This window comes from Globicephala melas, chromosome 14, assembly GCF_963455315.2.
Source record: "Globicephala melas chromosome 14, mGloMel1.2, whole genome shotgun sequence".
Classification (NCBI taxonomy): Eukaryota; Metazoa; Chordata; class Mammalia; order Artiodactyla; family Delphinidae; genus Globicephala; species Globicephala melas.
In genome coordinates this window covers 60,625,538-60,651,159 of record NC_083327.1, presented here as the reverse complement: position 1 = coordinate 60,651,159, position 25,622 = coordinate 60,625,538, and the positions used below count along the sequence as shown (strand labels likewise).

The 25,622-nt window shown below is 43.0% G+C and overlaps 1 protein-coding gene across 3 annotated transcripts; it reads left to right on the top strand.

Annotated features, from left to right (window-relative positions):
* The first annotated feature begins 4,143 nt into the window (after window positions 1-4,143).
* Window positions 4,144-24,742, top strand: ALDH8A1 (aldehyde dehydrogenase 8 family member A1). 3 transcript variants are annotated; one of them, XM_030853408.2, is made up of 7 exons: window positions 4,144-4,293; window positions 7,443-7,590; window positions 9,547-9,702; window positions 11,304-11,453; window positions 16,167-16,423; window positions 18,272-18,433; window positions 24,290-24,742. In XM_030853408.2, exons 1-7 carry the CDS (start codon window positions 4,144-4,146, stop codon window positions 24,740-24,742), a joined length of 1,476 nt encoding a protein of 491 aa, XP_030709268.1. The 3 variants fall into 3 exon arrangements, with proteins under 3 accessions (XP_030709268.1, XP_060139792.1, XP_060139793.1); XM_060283809.1 differs by lacking the exon at window positions 11,304-11,453 and having other exon boundaries at window positions 4,156-4,293; XM_060283810.1 differs by lacking the exon at window positions 18,272-18,433 and having other exon boundaries at window positions 4,156-4,293.
* Window positions 24,743-25,622: the final 880 nt, after the last annotated feature.

Below are 25,622 nucleotides of genomic sequence, written 5' to 3'. Positions count from 1 at the left end.
GTCATGGGGCTGACAGTTCAGCCAGGGGCCCTTCTCAGCACTGCAAACTACAAATGAGAGTTAACAGTGTGAAAGTATTCAGGAGGAATGCACCCTAAAGACAACATTAGAAGGGGGCTAGGTGAGGGGGGACCATTAATACTGAAGTAAAATTGTAATACTTCTATACAAGAGTCTCTTGAGTTAAACTAATTCAACCCGTAAGCCACAATCTCCTACCAATTCAGGATTAGTGGAGGGAGGGGGGGGCAGGTTTTGCATTGGCAAAATCATCCAACAGGGCAGCTTTTAGCCTTCAAAGTAGCAACATCAAGATCCCACCAACAGTAAAAACCATTCTTTAGAACCCACCCACCTCCAGTAAGAAGAACCACGTCAGTGAGAATCTTAACAGTGGGGCACAAGCCAGCAGAACCACACATTGACATGAGGTATGGGTACAAGTGGCAAGATGAGGAGAGCCCAGCAATAACCCTAGTTGAAGACACCTAAAGTCCTTCTTAGCTTTAGAATCTTGCCAGCAGAGCAAAAGTAGAACGGATCAAGTAATTTACAACCTGGTTCTTTGAAAATGCCAAAGATATTCAAGATTTTTAAAAGGAAAAAAAAAAATGAACACGCTAGGGGTGAGATGAACCATGTAACTATATGTGTTAATGATTAATTAGAACACTGTCTAACACTGGGTTCTGCTCCTGTGTACCAGCTCATTGCTGTTTTCTCAGGGAACCCCCGGCCCTGAGAAAAATGGGTTACTATGTGCTTCAGTGGGACCTTGTCTCTCTCCTTGGAATATTTTCGTGGGTGCAATTTTATATTGACTTGTATGATTCATTTATGTTCTCCTTCCTCTGAAATGTAAGTCCCAAGAGGAAAGAGACCTTTTCTGTTTTGCTTCTGATTCTTTTTCAGCAATTGGTGTAGTCCTTCACACATGCAATTGTTAAATGAGTGAAAGAATTAACACTGGTGGTGGCATTATGGAGGATTTTCATTTCTTTACATCTGTATTGTCAGAAAATTACAAGCTTTTATTTCTATGATAATGCTGTGTGTGAAGGTGCTGTTTTTTAAAGTGAAGGGAAGAGAAAACTTGTTAGAAGCAAACTTTAAAACTGCTTCTGTCTGTCCTCTTGTCTAGTGAACCTCAGCTGTAATTTGGAGTCTTTCTTGAGCTGGGGTGACCCTCTTGATCCTGGAAGATTCAAATGTGCCTGCATTTCAGAAAGGGAACCAGCAATCGACTCGCTGCTAGGGATTCTCCTAGCTCTCAGGTGGACTATGAGATAGATGGTGGGAGTAATTGACACATTAGTACTTTCCAATACTGGGCTTGGGTATATTTCTTTTTATTTAAAGATGGTTAAGAAATAAGAGGCTTGTGGCAAAATTGGTAGTACCTGGACACATGCAGGCAAAAAGCTTTCTTTCAGGTGTATTGCAGGAAACAAAAGTTTTCTTTCAATAACTGCTGCATGGTGTCTGTGAGATGTAAGGGGATATTGCTGAGCTGAGAAAAGAATCAGAACAGGTTGGAAGAGACTCCATGGAAGCCTAAATCATAATAGCAAAATTTAAACATTCAGTGAAGCCTGTAAAATAGATAGCAATTGCAGAAGAGTTGATGATATAGAGGTTGTCCTTGGAAACCACTCCTAGAATGCAGATAGGTGAAAATGATGAACAGGAAGACCCCAAGATTGCACCATATTTTATGTAAAACATCACAAGGGAATTCTAATGAGATTAAGCCAATCTTGGAAACAAAACAAAACTCCCCCCAAAAATCATCTTCAAAGAAACAAAAAATTAGCTTTAGTCTTTTGAAACGGCAGTGCTAAATTCCAAAAGACAGAGGGACACAGGAGCTAAATATATAAAACTCAAAGTTAGAGGGACTGTAACTCACAAATTCATCACTCATATGACGTTATTTATAGGCGGGATAAGAGTCTCAAAAGATGTCCTTCTGGGAGAGGGTGAAGGGATTGGGGAGGCAGGATTTTAAATGTCCAGATCATGAAGAGGTAGTTGAACACTTCAAGATTGGGGACATCATGGTAGAAAATTCTTTAGCAAGCATATGTTCATGCCGATCATTTGTTGATGTCATCAGTCAAAGACCACCAGCACACAACCGTAGTCAAAATTATTATTATTATTTTTTTTTGATGCTTGTTGCAGGCAGAGAGACCGCCGTGGAGTCTAGGTGCTTCTCATAAGAAGGTGTGAAGAACTGAGCACATGTAGGTAATGAGGAGGGAGGGCTCAGGTGAGCAGGGGTTTCTTCTGGACTGGGCACGGTCAGAAAGTGGGAATAATTCTGCAGTTGGGTATCAATTTTCATATAGGAGGTAGGAGAAATGGAACGCAGTAAAGCAGCAGTCATGCATATTGACCACAAGAGGGCGATGTTAAGTCATTTTCATGGTTTGCACGGTGCCTTTTGGTCTGTGCTCAGGTGTGAGGACAGTATCTCACTTCATCAGGAGCACAGAATAACCTTGTCTGATGTCAGAGATTTAGGAATTGTCAGTGTTCAGTAGGAGAACACCATGGCCCAGCTGTGAGTGCCAGGCCAGCTTTTAGCTTTCAGAAGATCCCTTTTCTCTCTCACATTGAAACCACTTAAATATGTATTGGTAAATTAATGGTGAAATAAATGAAATAAATGTGGCAGCACTATTTACAATAGCCAAGACATGGAAACAACCTAAATGTCCATTGATAGATGAGTGGATAAAGAAGATGTGGTATGTATACACAATGGAATATTACTTAGCCACAAAAAGAATGAAATAATGCCATTTGCAGCAACAGGGATGGACCTAGAGATTATCATACTGAGTGAAGTAAGTCAGACAAAGACAAGTATCATATGATATCGCTTATATGTGGTATCTAAAAAAATGATACAAGTGAACTTACTTACAAAACAGAAACAGACTCACAAAGAAACTTATGGTAACCAAAGGGGAAGGGGAGAGAGATAAATTGGGAATTTGGATTAACAGATACACACTACTATATATAAAATAGATAATCAACAAGGTCCTACTTTATAGCACAGGGAACTCTACTCAATATCTTGTAATAACCTATAAGGGAAGAGAATCTGAAAAAGTGTGTGTGTGTGTATATATATATATATATATATTATATATATATATAAAATTTTGCTGTACACCTGAAACTAACACAACATTGTAAATCAACTATACCTCAATTTAAAAAAAAAAAACTTTTCCAGTCTTCTTTGTCTCTCACATTCCCTGATTAACTGTGACACAGAGCATCCTTTCACGCACTCATTAGCCGGCTGTGTTCCCTTTGCTATGAGTTGCTTTTCATATCCTTTGCTTACCTTTCTATGAGGTTGTTCATTTCTCTTACCAATTTGTAGAACTTCTCATATACATCATGGACATGAGTCCTGGGTGTGTTACATACATTGTATATAGTTTGGGCTGATACCATCATCTTCATGGCACATCTGGGAAGATGTGGGCTGGGGTGGCAGCCCTGGTTTTAGGATGGACAGTTCAGCGACAAGGCAGAGAGAAACTGGTGGGTGATGGAAAGAGAAAGTCTGCCTTCAGCCACCTCTGAGGGTGAGGGCAGTGATGCACTGAGGAAAAAGCACATGATTTGGAGACAAAAGGACCCTTACCAACTCTGCAATTTTGGACAAATTCACCTCTCCGAGGACAAAAGACGGGAAGTAATGACCTTTATGTTCTATAGGATTGTTGTGTGGAATAAATGAGTAAATTCATGTAAAGACCTGCCTCACGGCCTGGCACTTAATCAATGTTCGAGCAGTGAGTATAGTGTGAATCCAATAAAATGATACACACAGATGCCTTTTGACCATTTTAAAGGGCCATGAACACATAAGCGGATGTTACTTTAACATATTATTATCCATTTCTCACAACGTACTGGACAGCTGTGAAATATTTGGGAACTCTCTTCATTCGGAGTTTAGAGACTGAAATACTCTCGGAGAATGTCATGTCACCTCCCACTTTCACTGATTGGCAGATGGGGTCACTGGGGCTGGAAGTGAGGAGGAGACTTAAGTCAGGAGTGGGGAGAGCGGGGGGATAACCTTCCTGAGCAACGCAAAGGGGAAGGGCAGGCATGTCCTTTCCTATGGCTGGAACAAGGGCCCTTTTGATGCTGGAAAATTTCATAGATGGGAAATTTTTACCTTGTAGCTCATACCTAGATTCCTACGATCCCTCTACAGGGGAAGTGTACTGCCGAGTGCCGAACAGTGGAAAGGAAGAGGTGAGTATATTCACTCAGAGAAGACTGAAATCTACTTTGTCTGTTGGTGATTTATGGTAACTTAATTTTCTAGGAGCAAAGGAGATCGAGAAAAGGTGTAGGATTGTTAAACAGCAGAAGGAAGGTTTTTAGTTCTAGGAAGGTTTATTTTGTAATTGGGTATATATGATACACGGCACCAATCTCAGGTTACCATATGCAGAAACAAATAATAATCCAGGTAGCCTAACACAAAGCCACAACTCGCAGACATTCCTTGATGGGTGCCTAGTAAAAAGCATTATTTGTAAGAATGATCAGTATTACTAAGTGATCCTTTTTCTCAACCAAGTGTTGCCTAAATTTGCCATTATATTCATGGATTTCCACAAAATGCATTACTTCACAAAAATTAGCAAAATCTTAAAACCCAGGGATTTATTTTATATTATCCTGTAATAATTCTTCATGTCTTCAAAATATCTAGTAAAGTAAAACCAATCATTTGAATGATGAAATGCAGAATCAAATTCCTGCATATTTTTGAAGTTAAATTTAACACTATTTTTTTCTTACTCAAAGTACTTAATGGTGCACACATTAAAACTTTTTTTCAGTGATGTAGAATTAATATTATTGAGGAGTTTTGTAAAATATTTGCGATATATTTGATTAGTTACTGCACTGAGAGTATAAATATATTTGGAGTGATAAATGTGGCTGATGAATGTATACTCATCTAAATGGATTTATGCTCAAGTTAAATGGATTTTAATTTATTTTTTTAAGGCACAAAGAACTAGATTATTTAAAAGATAATTGTAGCCTTCATATGTAAATGAGTATTATATGCAAGGTTTTTTTAAAAAAAGAACTAAGCTCTTCTTTCTCCACTGTTAATAATATTCTAAATCTGTCTTCTTGCATTAAAAAGAAACCTTTAGACTTTCGGATTAAAGTTTGCAAATATTGGCTAATCTGTTGGTTAAGCTGTAACCTGCAATTTTGTTTGCTTCAAATGACCTGGGATAGACGTGGAAAATCCAGCTTTTCCAGCCCTCATTGTCTCAGAGTCCTTTCCAAAGTAAAGTTAAAATTGACAAGTATGCCAAATTCAGATGAAATATTTTCTGCAGTTAATGGCTCAGCCCTTGCAGAAGAGAGAATGAGGGATGGATACACTTGCTCGCAGAGGAATAGATATTTTGGATTTTCCAGCAATCCAGCTTGCAAACATTCCATCTGATACCATAAACCCCAGGTTTTTCTGGCTTGAAAAATATGGTTACCATGCAAGCCACATGCCCAATTTCCCCAAAAGTCACTCACAGAAAGTGCTGCCAGTCTGTCAACAGGACTCCCATTCATTCAGCGTTTGCTTTGTGCTGTGCGTTCATTAAGCCATTGAACACAAATTGTCCCAAATCTGAGTCATAACCTATAAATAAGACTCTATCATCATCCTTATTTTACAGATCACAGCATGCTTAGATTAGTGGTCACACACACACTCGCAGTAGCATTTGCACTGTAGCATTGGGGTCCGACTGCCTGGCTTCAGAGATCAGCTGCACCGCTTAATACCTATGTTCTTGACCTGCAGCTGAACCTCAGTCTCCTCATCTATAAAATGGGGATAATAATAATACCTACTTCAGAGTGTTGTTCTGAAGATTAAACAGACTGACATATGTAGAGCTCTTTGCATCTGGCATATAGTAAATGCTTTATAAGTATTATCTTTTGCTAATATTATTGTATGTAGTACATTATATGTGTTCTACATTAAATGGATGTAGGACATGTGACATAGGACAACTTAGAAAATATGACTGGACTTGAGTTTTCTGCTTTTCTAAAAGATCAGAGTTTTGCATCAACAACTGTAGGAAGATTAGATTTGACGTTGACTGCTGTAGGTAGGAACCGTCCTCTTGTTGGCTGGCAGCAGGGCGTCAACTACCAACTTTCCAGACATTTGTAATTAAGAAAAATCCTTTTATACCTATTCTAGCTCAGCTGAAGGTGACTTTGTTCACATAAAGAAAATGAGAAGGCATGTAGATCCGATTTGGGGTGATAGGGCAGCTGAATTGTCAGATCATGTAATACAAGAAAGATGCCGGAAGCTTGTGGAAAAAGATTCTGAGACTGAGCCTGGGTCCAGTGGTGGAAGAAAGCTGTGAGTGATTATAAATGTCATGCATGTGAGAGAGGAGAAGGGAGAGACACAGGCTCTGGATTTGCCATCTCTGGAAAAGGCATTGCTTAGACGTTTGCCTGAGAGAGGAGAAAGACAGCAGAAACCCTGATAATTCATTCTGCCTCCATGAACTGGCTTTGCTGATACCTTCCTATACATTGTTTCCTTTTGGATTTAGCTCTAAAACCAGGTCCCCAAGCTATCTGTTCAACCACAGATGCCCTCCTCTCCAACAGAGGACCTTTCCATTGGGCGGAGCCAGGCAGGGGACTGGGACTGTGGTTATGCCATAGCAGGCCAGCTGTGGTCTTGGGAGCCACAGAGATCTGGGTTTGCATCCTGATTCTGCCACTTATTAGCTGTGTGACCTCTGGCAAATTACTTGAGCTCTCTGTGTTTCAGTTTCCTTATCTGTAAAACAGGCTTAGCAATACTCATGTTACAGAATTTTAAAAGGGATTTAATGAAATAATTTGTGTAAAGCATTTAGCACATTCCGTTATATATAAAAATTAGTCAATAAATAACTAATATGATTAGTCATTCCAAGTGAAAATGACAGTCTGGGATGTGATTTCAAAGAAACTTTTAGACCTTATCAAGTATGTCAAAACTGCATTAAGAGTTTAGAGATTCCATACATCTTAATTAAGTTTCCTCTCATATGATATTCAGAAATTTTCTATATTTTGAAATTATTGAAAACGTATACCTGCTACTCAAATAGATTCTATTATCGCCACATTCTGGATACCTTGGTCAAAATGGAACATTTTTCTTTTATTGTGGTGCCCCGACTTTGCTGGTCAGGTAAACACCACTTTGTGGGCGACTCAGTATTGGGAGTGTCGAATACTTGCAATTAGGCAGAAAAAACGTTAGCCATGTACGGACCTGTGGATTCTGGATTCATCCAACCCTCGGGAGCAACAGTCTAAGGCGACCCTCTGCCGTTTGCTCCTCCGAGATCGAAGCCGCGGTGGAGGCCGCCAGAGCAGCTTTTCCGGGCTGGTCCTCCCGGAGCCCCCAGGAGCGCTCGCAGGTGCTGCAGCGGCTGGCGGATTTGCTGGAACAGTCCCTGGAGGAGCTGGCCCAGGCTGAATCCAGGGACCAAGGTGAGAGGCATCTGTGCCAGCCTCTTCCCTCTTTCCCACGCTTGCTCTCTCTGGCGGAGCCGGGGTTTAGCGCCGCTGTTCCTTCTTTATGGGAAGTGCACGCACTATCTTCCTGGCGGTTCACACGCTCCTTCCAGGTTGTCAGTTGATCTCTTGCCTCTTAACCGTGTGGATGGAACTCAGGACACTTTCTTCATGTTACCCCCACCCACTTGGACCTATCAGCTAGCCCACCCATGTGCTTCTCACGGCAGTGGTAGAGGATGGAAAGCCAAACCAGCCAAGGCCTCTGAAGGCCGAGGCTTGCAACTAGCCCACTTCTGCTTCATTCTGATGGCCAAAGCAAGTCAAGGCCCAACGCCAGTTCAGGAGGAACGGAAATAAATACACTGTATATTTGGTGGAAGGAACTGCAAAGATGTATGGCAAAGGGCATGGATATGGGGAGAGAGGAAGAACGAGGGCTGAGGGTGCAGCCCTCCACTAGTTCTAAGTAGAGAGTTTCAAAGCAAATTTGTTTCTTTTCTTTTCACTACGTGATTCATTTATTATTTTTTATTTTTAATTAATTAATTAATTAATTTTGGCTGCATTGAGTCTTCCTTGCTGCGAGCAGGCTTTCTCTAGTTGCGGCAAGCAGGGGCTACTCTTCGTTGTGGCGTGCGGGCTTCTCATTGCGGTGGCTTCTCTTGTTGCAGAGCACAGGCTCTAGGTGCACGGGCTTCAGTAGTTGTGGCATGATATTTATTTTTTAATTGAAGTATAGTTGATTTACAATGTGTTAGTTTCAGGTGTACAGCACAGTGATTCAGATATATATCTATATCTATATCTATATCTATACATATACATGTGACAGCTCTTCAACTTGTCTTATATATGTATATATGTATGTATATATACATATATATGTTCTTTTTCAGATTCTTACTCCTTATAGGTTATTACAGGATATTGAATATAATTCCTGTGCTCTACAGTAAGTCCTTATTGGTTATCTATTTTATATATAGTAGTGTGTATATGTTAATCCCAACCTCCTAATTTATCCCTCCCCCTCCTTTCCCCTTTGGTAAACATAAGTTTGTTTGCTAAAGGCAAAGATAACTTGAAGAGCAGTCACACAGTTTTTTAGAAAGATTTCTGATATGTCGGTCACTGTTCCACTCCCAACACAATTTCCCAATTTTTTTAACTGCTTCCCAGAAGTCAGGGTAATGGAGTAAATGTCTGTAAATCTTTGTAATGATATCTGTTAGGAAAGGCCAAGATCTTTTTAATTTACATGCGTGCTGTAAAGCAGCCTAAAGTTAAGAAGCAGCCTGACTCCAAACCCTTAAGAAAAAAATGCTTCCTGACACTGCAGAGTCTCCCTGTATCACTAAAGATAACTGAGGAACAATCCAGGGAAGCATATATCTAGGATGTGTATGGGGCACACGATGGGTGAGCAAGGGCCACACAGCATCCTGTGCCAGCTTCCCACCAGTGGTTCTGCCATGTGTCCATCTTAGTGACTCCACTGTGTGTTGAGGGGACAGTTAATATCATCACGTGCTTTTTTGGTGATGTGCAAATACAGCTGTCTTAACACCCATTATTCCAACCCCTCTGTAGCATGTCCAAAGCTTGGTGATTTTGAATTGAAAGAGCTGGTGTGGGTGAAGTGATAGCATCTGGCGAATTCCTGATGATAGCTATGAATTGTTCAGTCCACAAAACAAAGATTATTTGACTCAACTCTAACCCCCTCTACTTCATCTTACAACCTCACATCTAATTGTTTCACAGTTTTATCAAACTATGATCAACGCTCTCTGTAACCAATGAATGCCCACCCCAGGCTGGAAGAAACAGAGGCTACTTCAGTGTGAGCAGGATACGTGTGTGGTATTGCTTCCTCCCAGTCCGAGGTGAAGAACACTGACAGCGCCTTCTGCTGTTGACTTCTTACAGGGAAAACCCTAACCCTGGCGAGAACCATGGACATTCCCCGGTCTGTACAGAACTTCCGGTTCTTCGCTTCCTCCATCCTGCACCACACGTCCGAGTGCACACAGATGGACCACCTGGGCTGTCTCCACTACACGGTTCGGACCCCTGTGGGCATCGGTAGGTGCTGCAGTGAAAGCCTGGACCACAGCTGTACGTAGAGATGCTCAGTCAGTCCTGTAGAATTGATCTAAAGGAACAGACTTTAAAAAAAGGAAAGTAGAAATTTCTTCTACTTTATCTGAAATTTAATTGGCCTTAAAAATCCAATTCTAGTTTATTTTCTTTTTGTCAAATTCCCTAGTTATTCCTGGAAACGTGTTCTGGAGGAATCACAGAAAAAAAGAATGATACTGATTGTAAATTCACAATCCAGGACTTTTTGTCCCTTGTAATTAAAAAAAACCAAATTATTTCCAGAGAGCGTTGTGATTAAGATCACAGATTTTAGGTTATGTGTGGGGTAAGTGATTTAAATTTTGTGTGCTTCAGTATCCTGATCTGGAAACTGGGAGGATCGTTTAATTTTATCTTTATATATCTTTGTGTGAATTATGTAAGTTAGTAAGTGTAGAGCACTTAGAACAGTGCCAGGTACATGGTAAATAAACCTTGACTGGATTATCTACTTCCCTCTTTCATTTCTCTGCTTCTTGCACTTTAGAGGACATATAAATATCTGCAATAACTAAAAGTTTCCACTAGATGTCACTGTTTCCTCTGAGAAAAAACCAACTACCGTCCATACTTTACTAGTTATATTTTATGATAGAATAAAAGAAGATAAGTTAAAGGGGAAGAAAATGGAACATTTTACCTGAGCCCTTCGGAAATGGTATTTTCAAGGCGTTATGAAAGCTCAAACCTCCTGCTAAGAAGTATGCTAGTACATTATGCTGCAAAAATATTGTTATCCCCTAAAGAGCAGATTTTTCAGTGGGAAATTTAATAATGTAAACTATGTTCACTTTCATAGCTCAGGCTTGAGGGCAGAGTATAAAATAAGGTGGATCCATTTACTGATTCATAATGTAGGTTTTATTTTTACACGTTTTATGGTCAGAAGCCTAGGTGGTTTCAGAATGTTACGTGGAGACCCACTGTAGATGTTGGTTCTGTTACTTACCCAGCAAACCTATCTGGTCAGGATACAGGTGAGAACCTAGAAAGATTTTTTTTTTTTTAATTAAAAAATACTCTGGGTTAGCGAAAATGGATTTCACAGTCTCAGAACCTATTGCTCTTATTTTACAAATAATTCTGAACAGCTAGAAATTTTATGTCTCAATCCACAAGAGATTAGAAACAGAGATGGAGAAATTTAGAAGAAATAGGAGCTGGCCTGTTTGATTAATGAGGAGGGAGAAGTTTAAACAGTACAGAGATCAGTCTACAAATCTCAAAACTGATCACATTCTGAGAATGTTTAGGGACAGGTGACAGTCTTTTAGCCCCAGAACTTATATTGCTGCTGTTCATAAATATAATTGTAAGTCATCAAGAAAAGAGTAGACTGTCCTGATTATAGTCTTAAAAGGTACAGCTGCTTGTAATACAGTTTAGAATTAGTTCCCTGAAGTTGGCTACAAAAGTTTGGGATTTTGGAAGAGTAAGCTGAAGTTTGGTGTAGCATGAAGGAGTTTGCATTCATAAAGCCTGTCTGGCCCATCTGCTTTGAGGGGCATGTCATTGCTGGCAATGCTTCTGTTATCCTCTGTTAGCTGGTCTGATCAGTCCCTGGAATCTGCCCCTCTACTTGCTGACCTGGAAGCTGGCTCCAGCGATCGCTGCTGGCAACACTGTGATAGCCAAGCCCAGTGAGCTGACTTCTGTGACCGCGTGGATGATGTGCAAACTCCTGGAGAAAGCAGGTAATTGGGAGATGGGGTTTAAGGGGGGGCACGCGGTTGGCTTTGGAGATGTATGTTTTGTAGGCCTCGGCCACCGTAGGGTCACTGACATTTGAAAAGTTATTTTGGATAGAAATCTGCTCAACACCGAAACAGATCCCAGGGACATCTCTGATTTTTCGTTTCCCTGATCCTCTTCTGAGAAATCCCCTTCATCCACGGGGCTCGTGCCCACTGCTTCCTTTCTTCATCCCCAGAACATGCTACTGCAGGATAGCTCCTCCCTGCACGGGCTCCACGGGCAGTCCCCTGAGCATAGGATAGCAGTACAGCAAACGGCTTAAAGAGCTTGATAAACTCAGACACCAGCCTGCCCCAGACTGTGTCTCCAATAGTCAGTTTAAATAGTACGTTTGAAACAACAGTGGATTTTGATGCAAAGAAGAATATTGCTAGGTACTTCTCTGGTTTGCACAGCTATAGAATGCCTAAGAGAAACAGCCCATTTTCAAGAGAATTGAATATACACCCCTCAGTTTTCCCTGCATTTGGAACCACTGCTGAGATGCTGATATACTATGGTTCCTTGTCCCCCTTTTGCCGATGGTTTAAAACGTGGAAGGTGTGTTCCTGGTTTCGCCTGGAGTGTTCAGCCGACACTGCACCGGGGTTGGAAGGTTGCAGGCAGGAGGCTCTAGCTTGTAACCCACAGGAAGCCCCTCACTGTTAGGCCCTCAGCTCATGTCTCTGCCCAGCCTGGGTGGGAATGATGGGCAGGTGGTGGGGAACAGGCTCTGTCAGTCTCTGCTGTGCTCGTTTCCTTCAAGCCCACAAAGAAGGTGTTGCTGGGCTCACTTAGATCCATAGAAGGAGTGGTTGGTAAGAGCCCATCTCTCTCCTGTATGCCTTTTCTCTCAAAGCAAAAACATACACATTGGCTTCCAGGAAAGTTGAGCCAGTTCCTACTCCAGGGTTTAGATGACAGGTTAAATTGTGCCCGTTGAGGGAAGAGCACTGGGCCTCATGACCCTAGTTTAGCTGCCCATTTCCCTTGTATCCTATGGAAGAATGAGGCCACCCAGCCTAGGTCTTTGGGATGATGTCGATGGCTGCCCCAGGCCTCTGGAAGGTGCATGATATGAACATCCCTACCTCCCTCCTGTCCCAGAACGTGCCATCCCTCCCTTACAAAAGAGACCGCATTCTATCCCTTTCTTTGAAAAATGGAATCTCTAGTATCTGCAAAGGTCCAAGGTATTTCTTCCCTGCCTCTTGACTGCCGGTTCCCTGGTGTGAGATAGAAGTGGGGCCTCCGCTCTGCTTTGATCCTGTGTTGGATACACAGGGAGCTGGGGGAGGGTGCCACAGAGCCGTGTTCCACAGACCACTCACTCCTAAGATCAGTTACGTCTTGATCTATGATGATTTCTCTTTTCTTTTTTTTTTAAAGCTTTGTTTATCTGCTGGTGCCTGACTTACGTCCTCCCCTATGTGACAGAGGATGTCAGAAGCCTACATCTGACATTAATTAATTAATTTATTTTTGGCTGTGTTGGGTCTTCGTTTCTGTGCAAGGGCTTTCTCTAGTTGTGGCAAGCGGGGGCCACTCTTCATCGCGGTGTGCGGGCCTCTCACTATCGCGGCCTCTCTTGTTGCGGAGCACAGGTTCCAGATGCTCAGGCTCAGTAGTTGTGGCTCACGGGCCTAGTTGCTCCGTGGCATGTGGGATCCTCCCAGACCAGGGCTCGAACCCGTGTCCCCTGCATTTGCAGGCAGATTCTCAACCAGTACGCCACCAGGGAAGCCCCTGATTTCTCTTTTCTAATCACCCTCCTCTTTCATATAACCCAGAACCTGGTCTGCCTGAGAGTTTTATGTTTCCATTTATTTACCCAGCATTGCTCTTATTCTTGTGAATGAATAAACCTATTGTACCGAGACAGTCTGTCCCTCCCTCCCATCCTCCCTCCCTCCCTGGGCTGGCTTTGCCAAACTTTCCTCCTCCAACAAACACTGAGAGTGATGGTCCAATTGCACCTGACATGAGCCCTCAGTTTCTCCACTGGGATTGGGAGGGGGTGTGAATGACATCACTTAATTCTGCTTTAGAGCACTCTAAGAGAAACTTGCAATAGTGTAAGAAAAGAAAGCTAAAACAACGTGCTAAGGCATTCTGGATATGTCAACAGCTAGCTCCTCTAGTCCGGGGCATTCAAACAGACTTGGTAAATGAACTTTCTTTGAAATAAAATCATCGAATATTTATATAGATACACCATGAATACCTCTTTGGGAGCCCTAGAATATTTGGTTTTTTCCCTTGTGGGCACCAAACGTTTGCTCTCATTCCTGAAGTGTCCACTGACGGCAGATTTCTGGCCCTTCCTATTAATTTTGGTTCTGCTCTGTTTAAGCTTAAAATTTTCCTTGTCGTGACCCAGGCACATCCTAGCTCTGGAGGGACTTCCTTCCCTTTCCTGTCTCTTAGCCTCCTACTCTGAGTTTTACTGAATTGTTATTTGCCAATTAAACTGCCTTCTTTCTCTTATAACCAGAATCTTTTAAGGGTAGAAGGCAGATTTATCTAGAAAAATTTCATTAGTGTCTGGATCAAATGGCAAAATGGTTCTGAGAAGTACTGGCCAGTAGATAGCTCTTAACTTATTAACATCGGAGCTCAAAGAAACGTAATCAATCAATGTATTAATACGACGAACCTCACAGAGCTGTTGGGAGATCTATAGGGTGTAGCCCACTTACAACAATGACCAACCCACAGGAAGTACCCAATAAATGTGAACGTTTACTGGTACTCTTTAAATTTTTTATTCTCATTAAAATTATTTTAATAGCATACATATGTAGCATTATATCTTATTTTTCATTAATTTATTTAATTTATTTATTTATTAATAGATCTTTATTGGAGTATAATTGCTTCACAATACTGCATTAGCTTCTGTTGTACACAAAAGTGAATCAGCCATATGCATACGTATGTCCCCATATGCCCTCCCTCTTGAGCCTCCCTCCCACCCTCCCTATCCCACCCCTCTAGGTCATCGCAAAGCACTGAGCTGATCTCCCTGTGCTATGCTGCTGCTTCCCACTAGCTATCTATTTTACATTTGGTAGTGTATGTATGTCGATGCTACTCTCACTTCGCCCCAGCTTTCCCCACCCACCCTGTGTCCTCAAGTCCATTCTCTATGTCTACATTTTTATTCCTGCCCTGCAACTAGGTTCATCAGTACCTTTTTTTTTTTTTAGATTCCATATATATGCGTTAGCATACAGTATTTGTTTTTCTCTTTCTGACTTACTTCACTCTGTATGACAGACTCTAGGTCCATCCACCTCACTACAAATAACTGAGTTTCGTTTCTTTTTATGGCTGAGTAATATTCCATTGTATATATGCGCCACATCTTCTTTATCCATTCATCTGTTGATGGACACTTGGGTTGCTTCCATGTCCTGGCTATTGTAAACAGAGCTGCAATGAACATTGTGATACATGACTCCTTTTGAATTATGGTTTTCTCAGGGTATATGCCCAGTAGTAGGATTGCTGGGTCACATGGTAGTTCCAGTTTTAGTTTTTTAAGGAACCTCCATACTGTTCTCCACAGTGGCTGTATCAATTTACATTCCCACCAACAGTGCAGGAGGGTTCCCTTTTCACCACACCCTTTCTAGCATTTATTGTTTCCAGATTTTTTGATAATGGCTATCATTAATTTATTTTAAATGTGATATGTTAAAAAAATTTTTTTAATGAGTATTCATTCTGTATGGCAAAGTAGGCCATGGCACAGTGGATACAACGAAAGGCAAAACACAGACCCCATGTCTGCCCTTAGCTGGAGTACCTTCTAGTGGTCAATATGTAAAGAACAGGAAAATCCATAAAACACATAAATGAATACATGCAGATATAGAGCAGTAGAGTTTCCTGATAGAAAAGATTGGGGCACCTACTTGGGGGTGTTCTTGGTCAGTCAGTCTTAGAGGGTGATGGTGCATCCACGTCATGGGGAGCTGGACCTTCAACTCAAGACTCACCTTCCTGGGGGAGCCGTCCCTCACTCCCCTGGGCCGAGGTAGTCAGTCTCTTCTCTGGAGGTACGCGGGCCTCTCACTGCCGTGGCCTCTCCCGTTGCGGAGCCATAGGCTCCGGACGTGCAGGCTCAGTGGCCATGGCTCACGGGCCCAGCCGCTCCGTGGCATGTGAGATCTTCGCGGGCCAGGGCACGAACCCGTATCCCCTGCATTGGCAGGCGGACTCTCAACCACTGCGCCACCAGGGAAGCCCAGCCCTTCTCTGGTTTCTTTAGTGCATGAATGCTCCCTCTACTTCACATTTGCCCACTGAACTGTGAGTCGTGGATGCCAGCTTGGAGCAGGGCTCTCCTCCCTCCTGGGGCCCGACCTGCCTGAGGATGTATTTGTATCTTCAGCCCCTGAGGCCCAGTCAATACTATGGAATGAATTATATAGAATGTTCAACCCTGCCTTTTTCTAGGACAAAGCCCCCGGAGAAATCCCGCCCGGGGCATAGTATAGGCAGAGGTGATGCTATAGTCTTTGTTTTACTATTGAACCAGAGACAGCCGTTAACATTCCCTCCCAACCCCATTCACGCTGTTGAACTTTGAAGGAGAATCTCCATGTAACCTGAAGTCCTCGACATACTGAGAAGAATCACTGAAACCGATACTGCTTCCCACCCAGGTGTTCCACCAGGTGTTGTAAATATTGTGTTTGGAACGGGACCCAGGGTAGGCGAGGCGCTGGTGTCCCACCCAGAGGTGCCCCTCATCTCCTTCACTGGGAGCCAGCCCACGGCCGAGCGGATCACACAGCTGAGTGCTCCCCACTGCAAGAAGCTCTCTCTGGAGCTGGGGGGCAAGAATCCTGCCATCATCTTTGAAGATGCCAACCTGGAGGAGTGTGTTCCGACCACAGTCAGGTCCAGCTTTGCCAACCAGGTATGTCCTCTGGGTTTTTTCTTCCCCTTTGTTTATTTGCTTGTTTTTAACTCAGTAGCCCTGTCAAGCTGGATCTGTTGCATCACAGTGCAAAACTGGGGTGAGTAAGTCAATCCAGGACTATTTCAGTGAAAGGAGAATGGTTACATTGTGTTACTCCATTGACTATCTGTTCAATCATAATGTCACTCAGAAGCCTTGTGGCGTCTCCTGTGCAGCGAACTCCTCTTCTTGAGTTACACGGCTTTTATCGGATGATGACTTCTTTTTTGCTTCTCCAAGCTTCCCCATTCCTTTATTTATAGTTTTCCCAGTCTTTTCTTGCTGTCCAGGTGTCCTAGCTCCTGGAAACCTTATTATCCCTCCCCAAAGCATCCCAAATGCATTCACACACTTAGAAATAAATACCTGAACAAGTCTCAAGCAAGTTTCTTAACTTAACATCATGGAGGAGCCTTGGGCAACTTTGTTCCTCCTGATTGTTGGACGGGTTGTTGTGAAGATGAAATATCAATGTGATGAAAATATTTATTTATGCATATATGTACAATCATACATACACAATACTGACAAGTCCAGAATGTGGTTTGTAAACTATTACATGTTATGTTCAAATGATGATAAGGATGATTTTTCACTCAGAAATCTGTTAGCACCTCTCCCTGGAACACTCAGTACCTCTATTTGGATGTGCAGTAGCATCTGAAACTTAACCTGTGCAGAGCAGAACTCTTGATTCCCCTCCCTCTCCTCTCCTGCGGTACCTCTGCTCTCCCCGCCTTGTGTTTGCCTCTCCAGGGAAGAGACTACCATCCACTCTGAGACACAGGCCCCAAATCTGGGACTCATCCTTGTTCTTACTTTCTCTTTTCCTTATACCTCACTAATCCACCAACAGGTCCTGTTAGTTCTATCTTTAAAATCTATCCTGAATCCTATCATTTCTCCAGAGCATCTATGCCAGTTTCCTTATGCTTTTGGGGTCCCATGCCCCTTTAAGAATTTGTTAACCTCAGTGGACTCCTATCACTTTTCTCATCTCCATTGATCCTGCCTTGTCCAAGCTACCTCCACTTATCCAAATGTCTGAAAAGCTCTCTTAACACTCCCCTGTTCCCACTCTCCTTCTCTCCAATTATATTCTCCACACAGCTGCCAGAATGATTATTTTAAAATGTAAATCCAATCCCATCATCTTGCTGCTTAAAGCCTTCCATGGTCCTTTCATGATACTGCGGATAAAATGCAAGCTCTCTGTGAGTCTATGAGCCTGTAAGACCCTGTGTGATGTTGCCTCGCTCCTCGCCCCCTGCCTTTGTCTTCTACATCCCTCTGACCCCTGTCCCTGCCTCCATCCCCACCCTCAGCCCCACTCACCTTCCTGCCTTTCCTCACACACTCCAAGCTCATTCCTGTGGCAGGTCCTTTACATTTACAGCTGAGAATTCTCTTCCTTCAAATCTTCATCCATCCAGCTCCTTCACGTCAATCAAGGGTCAGTTCAAATATCCCCTGTTCAACAGTGCCTTCCAGGACTCCCTTTAATAAAAGGGAGTAAAAGCTCCCCCCCCCCATTATTTTCTATTCTCATTCTCTGCTTAGTTTTCTTGTATTGTTTTGGTCACAACATGAAGTTATATTGTTCATTGAGCTTTACTTGTGCTGTTGCCTGTCTTCCCTATAAGACAGTGCATTCCACCTGGTGAAACTTCATCTTGTTTACCACTGTCTCCCATTGTCCAGACCAGTGCCTGATACGTGACAGGCACTCAGAAGTGCAGGGTGATCTATCCAAGAAGGAGTGGGCCCTCCTGTTTTGTCACTGTCCTCATGTGTCATTCTTGGCAGGGTGAAATTTGCCTCTGCACCAGCAGGATCTTTGTCCAGAAGAGCATCTATAGTGAATTTTTAAAGAGGTTTGTAGAAGCTACCAGAATGTGGAAAGTTGGCATTCCCTCTGACCCATCAGCCGACCTGGGAGCTCTGATCAGTAAAGCTCATTTGGAGAAAGTAAGTAAATCCCTGTGTGTAAGTTACAGAAAGAGTTCTTATTTTGAGAGGAGCTCAGCGCGAGGCATAACACTATCTGTGCTTTGAAATACTGTTAATTACTACCCTATTTTTTGATAATTATGATGTGTGGGAAATTGTCTCTGGATACAGAGTCTGAAAATGTTAGAGATGAATACAGAAATGCAGTCCAGGTTAAAGCAGCATCTACATGGCATAAATGAACTTGAGAAGTCAGTAAAGAGATGCCACCAGTAGAGTGAGGAAGGCAAGTTGCAGAGCATAAAGGTCAGGTGATGAGAATGATGTGAGCTGAGAGTGCCAGGGGTTTCCACCGGTAAATGTTCCCAGTCAGTCCCCAGGCAGTAAGGGTCTGCCTCTGGCTTACAGCAAACGGGAGTCTAGAAGTGGGAATCCAATCCAAATGATGCGGTCCTTAGTTGGTGGGGTGACTTGTGGGAGCCTCCGTGGGAGAAGCCATTGATGTTCTCTGGGTGGCTTATGGAATTTGGGTCTTCAAGGTCATTTTAATTCATTATCTGGTGGGACTCCCAAAATAAGTCATAGAATTTCAGAGCTAAAAAGACCTCATTTCCAGCTGTAGTAACTCAGGCCAACCAAGGGTAATGGTAATACACCCCTATCAGTTAACCAGTGAGGGACAGAGCCTTCACTTAAGTTTGAAGAACTCTCTGACACTGCACAGATTTGGTAGACTTACTACATTTTAACTTTTACCTTCACTATAGTGTGGAGCACAGATGCCCGTAGGTGGGAAGGTGTAGTCTCAGTCTTGCTGGTCTCTTCTTACTTGTTTTCTCAGTAAAATGGGAAGCAGGGTGAGGAGGGGAGATGGTGTTGAAGGTTTCAAGAAGGAGGAAAAGGTGTGAGATAGTCTTGCAGGAGATCAAGAGAGAGAATGGGCTTCGAAGTGACTGTATTGTTGCTGGGGCAGCCCCAAGGGCTCACCTGGAGCTGTGATCATTTATGATCACATTAAATAAATATGTGGTCATTTATTTAAAGTGAGACCGGCCAGCATGACTGTGTTTTCCTCCAGTCAAATTCACCTACAAGATTGCAGGCACATGGGCAGCTGTCCCCAGAGTGCCTGTGGTGGACCCACAGTTGTGGATGTTCCCACCCTTGTGGAGTGAGGCATCACCAGATACAAGAGGCTCCCTTGTCCTCCCTTATCTGGCTGTTCTAGGCAAAGGGATACACGCTACCTGCCCACACATGCAAATAAGTGGTGAAAAATAACCTCCTGCATGTTCCCGAATGCTTTCTGTGGCACAGAATTAACTTCCCAGAAGCATCTTCCAGTAGACTCAGGCCATGGTGTCATCTAAGGTCCCCTTTGCAATTCACCATTCACCTGAGACTCAAAGTTCTCTTTATTAACTCAGCAGAAAAACTGTTCTTCCGTCGTAGGCACTGTTATAATAACTATTTAAGTTCCCCAATGAGAGGAGGTGTATCAGTGAAACAAATCAAAGTATTTGACTTCCCTGTAGCAGTTGAAAGATTTGTAGCCCCCTGTCTTTTGTGTGTGAGAGAAACTGTCTCACACACACTGTCTTTTGTGTGTGAGAGAAACTGATGCCATTCACTGACTCCTATTGGTAGTTAGGGCTTTTCTCTGTTGTACTCTGAGTGTTTGTCCCTTTTTCCCCACATAGTGAACTTGGGTCAAATACAGGCTCACCAGGTTTCAATGTATTGTAACGCCTGTGGGCTTTAATACAATATTTGTGATGCTCAGTGTATCCCTGCTGGCCCAAAGGGGCCCTCTCTTTAGCCTGCCCCCCCAATGCCCTCCTGAGCTCCACCGCAGGCCCTCCCCGAAGCGTTTCTGCTCTCTGACAGCAAGCAGCCTCAGGCCATGTGAGTTATTCTGTCCCACACGGGCAACAGGACCTCTGTCTAGTGAGCCCTGGTTCCTTTCAGTGGAGAATGATAATCAAGGTCCCATGGGTGCCCCTTAGATGATGCCCCATGATAACGAGACAGCCAAGAGGATGTGACTTAAAGCCTGGTTGTGCTGAGCTCATGCGCTGCCCTTTTAAGAAGTCCAGCTCGGAAAGATGGTAGCTCATCTCAGCTCCACGGTTCTATTGCTTCTAAGGGGGAAGATTTTGCACAGTGTTAAAAATAGTTTTTCATAGTTAAAAACTTAAAAATAGTGTTTATCGTAAGCCATTTATTTTTATTTTTTAAGGAAGAGCAATGAAGATGGTATTTCCATAATCCCATCACACATAAAACTTCGGGTAGCTCTGGGTTCCCCTTGTTTTGTAGGTGGATCCCTCCCCTCAGCTGTGCTCAGAGTCCCCACCCCTCCCCAGTATAAAGTCTCAGAACCTTCCTGCTGTGGCTCAGAGGGTCCCTGGACACCTTCCATCCCTACTACTCTGCCCAGAACACGTGCCTGGATGCAAGGAGTCACAGCTTTACCCTCTGGGTCTCTCACCAGGTGGGCCCCTGATGGGGGCTCTCAGCTCAGGTCTTGTGAGGAAGCCCTAGGTGTCTCTGCCCTTTGAGAGGGACCCAGTGGAAGCAGCTTGGGAAGTGTATGCGTGTCTTTTTCAGGCTGTGACTCTTTTCAGTTCAGTGTGCCAAACCTTGATCTGGGATCAAGGCGGCAGCAGGCACACTCCACTGGCAGTCGTCTTTCCTCTCCTTTCGCCAGGAAGCTTTGGGGTCTGCGAGCCAAAGAATGGCCGGCTGCCATCCTTGCATTCCACCCCTCCTCTTCTGCAGTAGGTCTCTGTCTTCTCCAAATCAAATTAATTGACTTCCCTGGCGGTCCAGTGGTTAAAACTCTGTGCTTCCACCGCAGGGGGCGCGGGTTTGATCCCTGGTCGCCTGGTCAGGAACTAAGATCCTGCGTGCCGTGCACGGCCAAAAATAAATGAATGAATGAATAAATAAATAAATCAAATTAGCCACGGGATCTTTGTTTCCATCCTGTGGGATTGTCACAACAGATGGTGATGCAGTGACAGAAGAATCCAGCTAGAGGCTGTGACAGTTGTTTTGTAATGGCCAAGGGCTCCTAAGTGCAAGTGTGACTTCGTAGGTTCCCAGGACGGTGGCGCGGACCCCACAGGAAATGGCAGGTGATTCTATCCTCAGGGAATGCAGAAAAATCTCCCTTGCCTATTTCACAGGGTTGCTTTTTGTTTTCATTTTTGTTTTCCTTTTGACTCTCCAGAATCCTTCCCTGCTTGACTGTCTGGAGAATCTGGCTCTAGGCCAGACTTCCAAAGATGCAGATAGCCAGAGAGAGAGAATCCTTGAGTGTTGACAGTGAGGCGGGGTGGGGGGGAAGCACAGAGGAAGTTCACGGGTATATCCCCCAATAAGGCCAGGCTTCAGGTCTAACTAAGGTCCACTCTTGCGGTTTCCTGTCCTCCTCTGTCAGTTAACCCCGCACCCCGATGTACACAGTGGGGAGCATCCCTGAAATCTCTTAGCTCGTGAGTGTCAGATCGTGCATTAGATCATCATCATCATCACCATCACCAGGAACATCAACGCAAACGACAGCAGCTGACTTTCAAAAACTTACTATGTGTCAGGTATCACACTAGGTATTTTATATATATTATTTTATTTAGTCCTCTCAAGAGCCCTATGAATAGGTGACACAGTCAATCCCATTTTTCCAGTGAGGAAACTGAGGCGTAGAGCTCTTCTTTTTTTTTTTTAATTTATTTTTGGCTGCATTGGGTCTTCATTGCTGCGTGTGGGCTTTTCTCTAGTTGTGGTGACTGGGAGCCACATTGTGGCTTCATTGTGGTGCGTGGGCTTCTCATTGCGGTGGCTTCTCTTTGTTGTGCAGCATGGGCTCTAGGCGTGCGGGCTTCAGTAGTTGTAGCTCGCAGGCTCAGTAGTTGTGGCTCGTGGGCTCTAGAGCGCAGGCTCAGTAGTTGTGGCGCACAGGCTTAGTTGCTCTGTGGCATGTGGGATCTTCCCGGACCGGGACTCGAAGCCATGTCCCCTGCACTGGCAGAGGGATTCTTAACCACTGCGCCACCAAGGAAGTCCAGGTGTAGAGCATTTAAAATCCCTCAGCTGATAAGTGGAGGAACTGGGATTTGAGCACTGCTGTGCTCCCAAGCCCACTCTTCTAACCTCTATGCTTTGATTTTATGGCCAAAACTACTCAATATTAAGTGCTAACTACTCTCTGCTCTCTCCTCTCAAGAAAAGGTTTTATAAGAATATTTCATTGCATTTTATAGCACATTAACAGTTACAAAGTTGTTTTTCTGAGCTGCAAGTATAGATATCATTGTGTCATTCAGTGATACTTTCTCTAGAAAAGAAATTCAGTTTAGTGTGTAACTTATATGTTAAATAATTTGATAAGTTCACAATTTGAAAACTGACACTTCTCTTGGTATTTTATTATCCCAAGAGCTTCAAAGAGAGAATCATGTAGTTTTGTTTAGACACAATCATCTCAAGCCAGAGCGCTCCTTGCACTGTTTGAATCACTGATAAAAGTTTTGGCTCTATGTCCAGCAGGGGCCTCTGGAGACTCACCTGCACTCGCCTTGTTCACACAGGATGCTGCCTCTGGCATCTTTTAATTAATGTGACCGGGTCGCTTCAAAAGAGCAAGAGAGTCGGGGAAGGAAAAGTCCAGATGTATTGTGGACTCTACCCACAAACTCAATGAGAGCTTTCTGGGAAAGCTTTGAGATCATTGTTCATGTTGGGGAGGAGGAATAGTGGAGAATATAAAGCTCTACCAAATGCTCTATTTTTCAAATGTCTTTGACTTCATGGCTTATTAAGTGTTCTATAAACTGAAGCAAAATTAATAATGAGACATTATCTTTTTATTTTTACATGGCAAACATATAGCTCTACAGTGAATATAGTTCTACAATGGAGTACTAATCTAACATTGGGGCAGAATGCTCAGATAGATACATGATAATCCGTAGGATTCCAAAATATCATTCCACACTTTACCCTGCCTTTGATGTACTATTTGACTGTTGTTTTAGACTTTTACTTTTGGGGATTACTTTTCTACTTCTCCTATGCTTATAATGCCCCTCAAGGGTAGAAGAGTATATCATTGTGACTTCAACAACATTTTCAAATATAAATAGATATGCCATTATTATAATGAGTCATTTCTGTAACCAATATTAAAAAAAAACATCTGTCATTATCTCTGAGTCACTGGGTCAACTTATTACATAATTTATTTCCCCTTATTGTGAGCTTTACTCTATTACCTAGATATATTTTCACAATATAATCAGTACTGAGATGAGACATTAGAAATTATTTGTTCTGGAAGATCAGCTATTGAAGGGCACCCTGGCTTTTAATTAAGTCTTATATACCATTCAACTTCCCATTTTCTGCAATGGACATAGTCTCCCCCAAAGTGAGAAAATATTAGTCTGTGTATTTAACTACTGAATATACCTGAGTGTGAGTTCTAGCTTTACTGTTTATTATCCGTTTGAACCCTCTGCCCTTTCTGAAGCTCAATTATATAATCAGCAAATACGAGATAATAATACGTAGTTTATAATAGTTTTGAGAGAATTACCTGAGAATGTGAGAAAAGCATTTATCTGCATGCCTAGCACTTAGACATTAAATAAAAAACTCTCCTCCTCTTACCGATGAGGGCTGAATGCCCAGATAATACTTAGAGCACTTCTGCACTCAGGCTTACTTAGCAGCTGAGTGAAAATATAATCAACCTTAGATTTTGGGGGGGAATGACCTTATACATCTTGATGCTTCAAAAATATTGAATTTTCTCTGCTTTGTGTGAAGACAAACGATAAGTTGTTAGTATATTTTTTACCTCTCCAGGTCAGAAGTTACATCAAGAAAGCTCGCATGGAAGGGGCCCAAATTCTGTGCGGTGAGGGAGTGGATAAGTTAAACCTCCCCCTCAGGAATCGAGCAGGGTACTTCATGCTTCCCACGGTGATAACAGACATTAAGGACGAGTCCTGCTGCATGAAGGAAGAGATATTTGGTCCGGTGACGTGTGTCGTCCCCTTTGATAGTGAAGAGGAAGTGATTCAAAGAGCCAACAGTGTTAAATATGGACTGGCCGCCACGGTGTGGTCAGGCAACGTGGGGCGTGTCCACCGGGTGGCCAAGAAGTTACAGTCAGGCTTGGTCTGGACCAACTGCTGGCTCATCAGAGAGCTGAACCTGCCTTTCGGGGGGATGAAGAGTTCTGGTGTGGGTAGAGAAGGAGTCAAGGACTCTTATGAATTCTTCACTGAAATCAAAACCATCACCATTAAACACTGACCTTGGCCATTGGAGAAGCTGTTACAGTTGACGCCTGGCTGCAGAGAGAATCAGTCATCCAGTGTGGTGAACGGAATTCCTGGCATAAATTTCAGCCACGTCTTGACTCAGCAGAAGGTTATCTCTATAGCTTATCCTCTGTACTTAGTATTTTTACCCTCTGGTGAAGAGATGCTATCTCTTTTCAGTGAAGAGTTGAAGAATAGGAAGGCACAAAAAGGAAGCCAGGCAATGATCAGGCTCCTCGTAACTTGTGTCTTCATAGTATTTTTTCATCATTTTGATAAAATTCTTGGAAATTCACAGACAACCAGATTTATCTTTTTCATTTGCAAGTATACGGTAAAAATAAAAAAAATAATCTACAAAGCCAAGAGAAATCACCGTAATTTCTACCTTTGGGGAGATTGTAGAGGTTGTCTCCCCATCCATCAGACACGGGCATGGCTCACTGGTAATTGACTGTACCTCATTATGCAAGGGGGCCGTGAACGTTGATGATGTACTTTACGTGGGGTTTGTCAGAGCAGGCATATGTGGTAGGTCTCGCTAAATATATCTGTATAAGGACAAAGAAGAATAAAATAACTAGTACTTTTGGAGGAAACTTAGAACAAGGAGAGTTTGATCCATTCCTACTATGGAGACTAATCAATTCCAATTCTTAGCGTATGTATCTCAGGAGACTTAAAATTTACTAATCCTAAAGGGAGCAATAAATGTTAAGCAATTTTAGTAAGCAGTATGGCATACACCTTGTTTATGAATTGTCTTTTATTCATCCTTAGCCTCATCCTCTTAGGAGCATGGACCTTTTACTAAGTAACAGTGGTATATCTAGCACTTGTTTCCTGAATCCCCCAATAGTCAGAGGAGAAAT

Excerpts from the sequence above, each read along its gene's own strand:
- ALDH8A1 (XM_030853408.2), top strand. The coding sequence starts at position 4,144 with ATGTCCTTTCCTATGGCTGGAACAAGGGCCCTTTTGATGCTGGAAAAT. Across the intron at positions 9,703-11,303 it reads TCGGACCCCTGTGGGCATCG|CTGGTCTGATCAGTCCCTGG; the intron begins GTAGGTGCTGCA and ends ATCCTCTGTTAG. Across the intron at positions 16,424-18,271 it reads GGTCCAGCTTTGCCAACCAG|GGTGAAATTTGCCTCTGCAC; the intron begins GTATGTCCTCTG and ends CATTCTTGGCAG.